The sequence below is a fragment of the Andrena cerasifolii genome, chromosome 8 (assembly GCF_050908995.1).
Source record: "Andrena cerasifolii isolate SP2316 chromosome 8, iyAndCera1_principal, whole genome shotgun sequence".
NCBI lineage: Eukaryota > Metazoa > Arthropoda > Insecta > Hymenoptera > Andrenidae > Andrena > Andrena cerasifolii.
Genome location: NC_135125.1, coordinates 11,213,967 through 11,222,124, shown reverse-complemented (window position 1 = coordinate 11,222,124; position 8,158 = coordinate 11,213,967). Strand labels below are relative to the sequence as shown.

The 8,158-nt window shown below is 47.8% G+C and overlaps 1 protein-coding gene across 2 annotated transcripts; it reads right to left on the bottom strand.

Moving 5' to 3' along the window:
- Window positions 1–3,026: 3,026 nt before the first annotated feature.
- LOC143371914 (synaptic vesicle glycoprotein 2B) lies at window positions 3,027–7,955 on the bottom strand. Of its 2 annotated transcripts, XM_076817563.1 has the most exons (12): window positions 7,352–7,955; window positions 7,201–7,257; window positions 6,944–7,105; window positions 6,698–6,860; window positions 5,516–5,637; window positions 5,194–5,432; window positions 4,668–4,837; window positions 4,247–4,421; window positions 4,036–4,153; window positions 3,716–3,875; window positions 3,466–3,593; window positions 3,027–3,393 (listed from the first exon to the last, which is right to left on the bottom strand). In XM_076817563.1, exons 1-12 carry the CDS (start codon window positions 7,395–7,397, stop codon window positions 3,317–3,319), a joined length of 1,617 nt encoding a protein of 538 aa, XP_076673678.1. In that variant the 5' UTR covers window positions 7,398–7,955; the 3' UTR covers window positions 3,027–3,316. The 2 variants fall into 2 exon arrangements, with proteins under 2 accessions (XP_076673678.1, XP_076673679.1); XM_076817564.1 differs by lacking the exons at window positions 7,201–7,257; window positions 7,352–7,955 and having other exon boundaries at window positions 6,948–7,082.
- Between the last annotated feature and the right edge of the window lie 203 nt (window positions 7,956–8,158).

Sequence of the window (8,158 nt, the reverse complement as noted above, 5' to 3'; positions counted from 1 at the left end):
CCAAACAATCGGGCCGAACCGAGGGATGTACCAAAGCACCACAATACTATAGCCGCTCGGGGAATAGGTGCGACCCTTCCACGCGTCCTTTGCCACACGCCTGTTCTAATTATTCCTTTCCACGACTCCCTAACGCGCTCGTCATTTTATGCCCGCTTCGTTCAATAGAGAGAGAGAGGCGAGAGTAACGTTTAATCCGGCAGCTTGGCGCGGAAAAATTACTCGCCGGCAAATGTGCCCAACGAATTCACTTTCGGCTGAAACGTATCGTCACAGGACCCAGGCTAAGCTAAGCTGATCCGATCAACTGCTCCCACTTGGAAGGAAGCCAGATGGGGATGACAGTTCTCTCGTCGAAATCGAGGAAACTTAGCGTGGCCTCTGTAGCCACGCGACACCTTTAACTTCAAACTTCTGTCCGTTAATTTTTCAGCCCCGCGACATCACTGATTTAAACGTCAGTCGGCTCTTTCGTGATTCGGAAAGTTGTTAGCGAGGAATACACTTAACGAAATGATCTCGTTTCTCGGTCTCTGGGCGAATATACCATACCGTTTCCCGTGATTGCTCCATCCCCATAAATATTTCCGCGGTCTTGGAGAAGATGAATTTCCATGCCGGCAGGCGGGAAGTGGCGTTTGCCGCGGTCCTGCCGAGCTGCTTTCCATTCGACGCACTGTCAGAGAAGCCCCGTGTAGTAGTTAAGAAATCAGAGTAATTGATAATTATGAAAAATTTCAACGTATCGCCTTTGGAATCCCAGCTTCGCCCGTCGCTTAGCCTTCTTCGAAGCCCGATACCCTTGCCCTTCCGGGCGAAGGCTCCGCTTTTGGCCAAGAAAATCGACTTTCCCCTTTGGAAGGATAACGACGGATTAGGTACGGGTTACGCAGTACGCGAGGGGTGCATTTCAATTGATCCGTCGCTATCGTCGGAAGGGTTCGTTGACCAACATTATCGTATGTACATAGGTAGTAATAATTTGCACGCGAACTCTGCGTCTCGGGAAATTCTCGAATACTCTCGGAGAGGGTAAGATCGACCCTTGGAAATCGTTTTTCCATTATACGAGGGAGGCAAGCTTTCCTCGACGAGTCACCATCGATGGAAACGAGTATCGTCGGGTATCGCGTCATCAGACGCAAGACGGAAGGACCAAGGAAGCATTCAACAGTCCTTTCTGCTCGACGGATCAGGGTGATCGGGGTGACACAAGGGTGAGTCAGAGGAAGATTCGTTGTTCCTCGTCTCGCCAACAATCATACTTCGCTGCGTCCCGCAATTTCTATCGCCGCGCGCTGCGGCGTCATTTCACCACGACCGTCGCCCACCCCTTAACATCCCCCGAACAAACGATGAATCGATCAATTTTTCAACTACGCGCAGCTACCTTTGATCGTCCACCCAGCAGATTGAAATATCTGCCGCGTGATTTATTCGATTCCTTGTAAATCAAATAGGTGTCTTAAAGGGAGTGTTGATTGTTATCGATTCCCGAAGGGTTAAAGCAGCGTCGTCGGAAAGATTGGAAGATCCAAGACGAAACGCGCGTTAACAATGGCTGTATAATTTTCACGCCACTCGTCCTTCTTACACTCTTCCTGCACTGTTCCTACACTGAATCGGGAACGTTGGGCACGACGCGATAAAAACAGGGGGCTGTAAATTAGGAATTGCTGTTTTATACTTTAGCTCGTGTGTGGTCTGTAACGTCGTGAGTAATCTTACCATTCTTGTATTATCAATTAATGGTAAAGTATAATTTTTTTATCTTTCGGAATAAGCCGCATTTCAGTTTCTGTGATAGCACAGACAAGGTATGGAACTTTGATTGCCATAACGATCTCGAAATTCGGGACTGATCGTAGCACAGGCGAGGAATAGGATAGACCTATCAATATTTTTCTGTCACCGGTCGGTTTCTGGCTTCCTTGAACCCCCTTACCATTTTAGTGTCACATGCAACGTTACCGGCAAAGTCTAGAAACAGATTGTAACGCTACGCGCGGTAGGAATTAGAATTCAGCACGGTATAGACTCGAGAAAAACAGGCCAGAAACATCCATTGGATGTTCGGTCTATTCTACGTACAGCTCGCCTATGGTCACAGTTTCCCTATTCAGTTTATCCGATACCTCTTGTGTGACGTGGGTTAATTAATGTGATTTATTTGCGCATTCTTAAAACGAAAAGTCTGTTTGGCTTTGATTTTAGTGGTGATATGGCTCTATTTAGACAAGAATCAGAGATGTTTGCGTCGAGTAATACAGAGTTCTTGACGGTTACTTGTGACTGGTATGCTTATAAATTTTGTACATAGTGCATATATGTTAATCGCAGTGGATCGTTTACCGGCAGCGTGGTGGCGCGTATCTATCGCTTTATCGATGGCTGTTAAACCTTTCGCTAGCTTGGCGCTAAACCGATCAGCAGCATTCGTCGATGATTAGAATCTAACTCTGTCCTTTGACTTTGGCGCGAAATTAATCAGTCGTCGTTAAACGTAACCTTGGATTCCACACATCTCTTCCGCCTTGCGTAACAAGATTCTCTGAGAATAGCGTGGTCTGACTTTTGTATTACAGTCGCATCATCGAGGTTCTGCTATTCGAGGTATAGCGTTAATTAGACCCATGGGTATACATTAGGGTGGCTCTTATTTTCGACCAGAATAGTTCCAAATAATTAAAAAAAAAAATTCGTGTAAAGTTTCAGCTCGATCGGATAAACATTTAAATCATTATTTAACAGCTCGCGAAGTCGATTTTATATAATATCCTACAAGTTATTGATTAAATCAAAAAATATGTCAAACAAAAGTTGTAGATCCGGACAAAGAGCATCTTTTATGTTGTGTTACTTTTTCTCGTGCGACAAACGGTTTTCGAAAAAAGTTCGAAATAAGTTATTGGATCGCTGTCGTCTCGATCTAGTCGATAATTATTCTTATCGGTAAGTGAACCATGCGCGTGATTCGTATAAAAGGAAGGAACGTAGTGGAAGGAAAAACCTTTCAACTTCAAACATTTAACGTTGAAAATATTATTTATTCTTCAGAATTTGCTAGACACGCAGAAGTGAATTAGATTTGTTCTATTCGTAGGATACGAGAAACGTATCGAAGGAGGTTGGCCCGACCCAGGGTAAATCGATGGCGACACGGTGGAGAGCGTTACCAACCGAGGCTGCGTCCGGTGCACTTCCTCTTCCTTTTGCTAGTTTCTTTGGTCGCTTGTAAGAGGGGGTGGCCGGACACCACTTGTCCTCGTAGAATTTAAGTAAGAATCGCACGCGCCTGGTTTCCGCTGGTGGCGTGTCACGCGTTCAATCGAGCGATTGTGTTGGGTGATGTTCGAACAGGTTTCAGATGCAGGAAGGACAGGCAGAAGCATGCTAAAGAGAAACAAGTGTCGCGTGACCTGAGTGTTTGCCGTGATTGGTCCACGGGGATCGGGGAGGGCTTACCGAGCAACAGGCAACCCATTCCTATGAACGGACCGACGCGATGCAGTTCCAATAACGCCGAAAAGATGATATTTCCTAGGATAGCTCCAATGTTGCCAACAGTGGTGAGTACGCTAAGACTGGTCGATCTGCGTTGTAATGAAATTGCTCGGTGTTCGGTGGTGAAACGGTGAAAAGCAGATGAGGGCCGCGAGATCGCGTTATGCCCAGGTTGTTTTGCGCGGTGGGTTGGGAGGAAGGGAGACATTACCTTAACGGGATAGGAATAACGTCGGCGTTTATGGCGGTGACGATATTACCGGTTATTCTTGTCGTCACGACCATGGTTGCTGACAGAGTTAGCATGTAGACAGTAGCGTATGCCCAGTTTACGCCGAAACTGCAAGCCGCCGATAGCAGAAACCCGGCGACTGCAACAGTAGCAAGCGAGTCCACGTGAGTGCGGCAAGCGAACGCTGTACGTATAACCTCTCTGTTACGCGAGACTAGTATGGAAATTGTTGAAATCGATCTCGGACGAGGGAAGCAGGTATAGAACTCGACGAATCTACTGACGGCAAAACTTCTTACGCAATATCGCTTTCCTTCGGAATTTCGAGGTGGCTATCGTTCCGACGAGAAACGCCGAACCGACCGTCGACAACGCTATAATGGTAGACTTTTGGTATACCGCTGCGTAGATTGTCCACTGGAAAATAGACACGTGATTAATTGATTATTTTTGCTCGTTCAGAGGGATTCGAGTAGACCTGTGGCAGTCACGATGTTGCAAACTTCTCACCGTCATGCAAATGTCGTAGAAATTCGGGCACTCTAAATACTCTCTGGCAGGCACGGACGTTCTGGGATCCAACTTCTCGTGCATGGTCGGGACTCGGTCCTCGACCCACCTTTCCTCGTCGAAGTTATTCAAGATGATGAAGAGATGCGGCACCCAAAGTCTCATCGTGTTGAATCTACGCGGTGGCAAACGAACGACAATTGGATCGTGACGCTGCGTTCAGGGATCGGCGGGCTTAAGCTACCGCTGATGGAGGGGGAAACAGCTGCAGGAGCGGTGGTTACCTGTGCACGAACTGCGCCTGCGTCAGCCACGCACGCATTACCACTGCTCCTGTAGGTGTTTCCCCCTCCGTCAATGTAGCTTAAGCCCGCCGATCCCCGGCTGCGTTGGACACGCGTGGAGTCGGTGGCAAACTTACGTCAGCATGCTGCCAAATTGCAGAAAACTCAGGAGAGAAAAGGCCCGCAGATACGGACCGGAGAATAACAGTTTCGCGTTGTAGCAGGCGAGCCGTAGTTTTTTCCAACTCTCGGCGAATACGGAGGTTCGCGATAGCTGCGCGTTCTGCCGCGCACGAATCGCTTTTATCTGCAAGGAGAACAGAGACGATAGCATTTTCGCCGCGGTTTCCCTGATTGCTCTTCATAGATCACATGTTTAGTAAGGCCGGAAATACTCGCGACGCGCGATAACAAGTTTCTACGTGGAGTCGCGAAAGATAATTTCTAATCGGTGTGGTCGACAGAAACAGTTGACGCGGAAGCTTAGAGGTTCCTCGCCTATTCGCCAGCGCCGCCTTGGAACGGGAAACTTCTACGAAGCGAGGCAATGCCATTTAGCAAACGTCGCCGTCGGGAAGTTTGATTCTCAGTGCTGTGTAGAGTAGGTGGCTCGAAGCGGTGGCGGATTAATCGATGGTACCTAAATGGGGATAGTTTCGTTACCGGAAACGTATCGGCCGGTTTCCCTTTGTTGACGCGATACATCCACCTGAGCAGCTTGAAAGCTTCTTGGGGCTTGCCGATCTCCACGAGGTACTTGGGAGACTGTGGCAAGGTGCTGGCTGTCAGCAGACCTAGCAACGGAACTGTCGAGCAGGCCAGCAAGTAGATTCGCCAGGCTGTGTAGCGGCGATTGAACACGTTCACCATCCAGGAATTAGGCAACACCAGGAACGCCACAACTGCAACCGAGCGTGGTTGAATCGGGGATCGACCAGCGCGAACGTTTCGCGAAAATCATCCCGGCAGCTTATCGTCAGCTTACCCGCGGGGACAATGATCCCTGTGTTCACGGCTAGTCCCGACCACATCGCGAACCTCGCTTTGTACTTGGCCGAGTGAAATTCGGACAAATAAGTGGTCACCATCGACAGGGGCCCTCCGACGCTGAAATTTTGCTCGCTCGCTCGTTATTCGGACGAGGGTCGATTACGACGCGATGCAATATAAGGCTGTTCGAGTACTCGAATATTCGAGTAGCTTGAAGTTCGGACCGAGCCGAGCCGAGTAACTCGAATTTTTTCGAACCAAAAACGAAAGAACGAAGAATTTCGAATTTTTTTCGAGCGGCTCGAATATACTTGGAGCAGATCGAAGCTTGAATGTTTCGAATATTTTAGGTTACGTTTATCTACGGGAATGTAAATGATGGTTCTCAATAAGTAATGTGAATAATTAAAATGTAAGTTGTAAATGGAAATATTCTGTAACTTTTGAAAATAAGTACTAAATTTAAATTTTTTTGTATATTTATGAACGTATTCATACACTTCTCTTTACGTTATTAGTATTATTATTATTATTATTATTATTATTATTATTATAATTAACGGGAAAACCCCTTGGTATACAAGTATAAACATAAAATAGAGTCTAAACCGACTTAGTGACTATAAATTAACCAAACGTGTACTTGCTAAGTGGCTAAATAACCTCGCCCGAAAAGAGCTGAGCGAAGAGTTATCTTTGTTTTCTTTTCACTTTTTTCTTTTCTTCTTATTTTTGCTTTCTTCGTATGGGTTTTACTTCTGTCGCGCCATTCTTAACACAGGGCCTTACTCGCTCATAGATAAAGAGAAGTGTATGAATACGTTCATAAATACACAAAAAAAAAAAATTAATTTAGTACTTATTTTCAAAAGTTATAGAATATTTCCATTTACAGCTTACATTTTAATTAATCACACTATTTATGGAGAACTATTATTTACATTCTCGTAGATAAACGTAACCCAAAATATCCGAAACATTCGTATTGCCCGAAACGTTCAAGCTTCAAGCTACTCGATACAGTCGGTCTACTCGAAAATTTCGATCTGCTCCAAGTATATTCGTGCCGCTCGAAAAAATTCGAGCTACTCGGTTTTATCGAGCCGCTCGGTTTTTACGGGTACTCGGCTCGGCTCGCTTTTGCCAAGTACTCCAACAGCCTTAACGCAAAACTCACAGGACACCGCTGAGGAACTTGATGAGCAGGAACAGGTAGTAAGAATCGACGGCGGAGCTGAGCACGTTGAGGACGGTGTCTGCCAGCATGCTGACGACGAACAAGTTCCTCAATCCGACGTACGGCGTGACATGGTCCCATATGAAGCTGGTCAGCGTCATGCCTGCGTGTGTTCGAGGGGGCTTGGTTTGGCGGTCTCCACGAGAAGCAGGCGCTCCAATACGCGAACCGAATTCAATACTCTACCTACGAATGGGATTGCGACGAGAATGCCCTTGCGCAGGTAAGTGAGCTGAAGATCGCACTCGGCGGAGGCCATGAAGAAAGCGGTCGTGGTTGTGTCGAAGATTCCCGCCCAAGCGACGGGCAACGCTGCCATCAGTAGCAACACGTTGAACGTTCCGTAGCCTATGAACGGTTTGAACCAACCATCAGCAAGAATGCATCGAAATAATTGGGAACGCGTAAGTGAACCCGTAGAAATCTGGAAATGCGTGGCTGACCTGTGGTCGACATCGCCTTATCCAGATCCGCCGCTTCGTCGGCATCGTCACATTTCACTGAAACTTACGTCAAGATTTGTCGGCAGGGCAAACGCGGAAGAGCGTCAAGCGCGTCTTCCCGGTTAGATGCAAAGAAGATGGAAATTCTCACCGTTTATCGTAGAGATTTTGCCGTTCCTCTGGCCGTCCATCGCCATGTTGGACGCGAGTCACGAGCGCGCTGTGAAATCCGATACTTTCTGAATATCGAGAAGGTCAAGGGGCAGAAGGGACCGCCGCGATCGGCGCGAAAGACGCTTAGCGTTTGACCCTGGCGAGCTCTCGAACCGATTGACACTTGAATCAGAAAAGGCCCCGGCGGTAACGGTAACGCGTGCACCTATTTTCCGACTGCGGATCTGCCAGCGTCTCGTTCACTGGCGAGCTTCCCATTCGCGACTGCTTAAACTTGCCAATAAAAACGGGTCAAACGGTTCAAGTGTTGCGGTACGCTGCCTCGTTAAGACTGGTCACAGGGTGGTTCTCGTTAAGTCGCGTTCGGTACTACAGCCCGACAACCACCGCGGACGACGCGCGGTGCGGCGCGGCGTCTTCGATGACGCGTGAATCGAGATTGCGGAGATTAGGCTTGGATCGTGACCGCTGGGAAACTAACATTAATCGCCGCCAACCACAGCGTACGAGTTCCTACTCGACTCCGTACAGATCGGACGTCCGCGGTTGCCGAATCTTTTCGATGTCAGAAACACGAAGACCGAACGAACGGTGGAAATCGCACGGACCGCTGCGAACTGGAGTAAATTTCGCTGGCGATAAGATAACCGAGCGCGTCGTTCGTCAATAATTTCGCGTAAACGCCAAGAACACGCGTAAACGCTCCGTCCACCGCAAAGAACCGCGGAAACAGAACTAACTTGGAATCTCGCGTCTCGCCTTATCGCCGCATTAGCGCTATTGT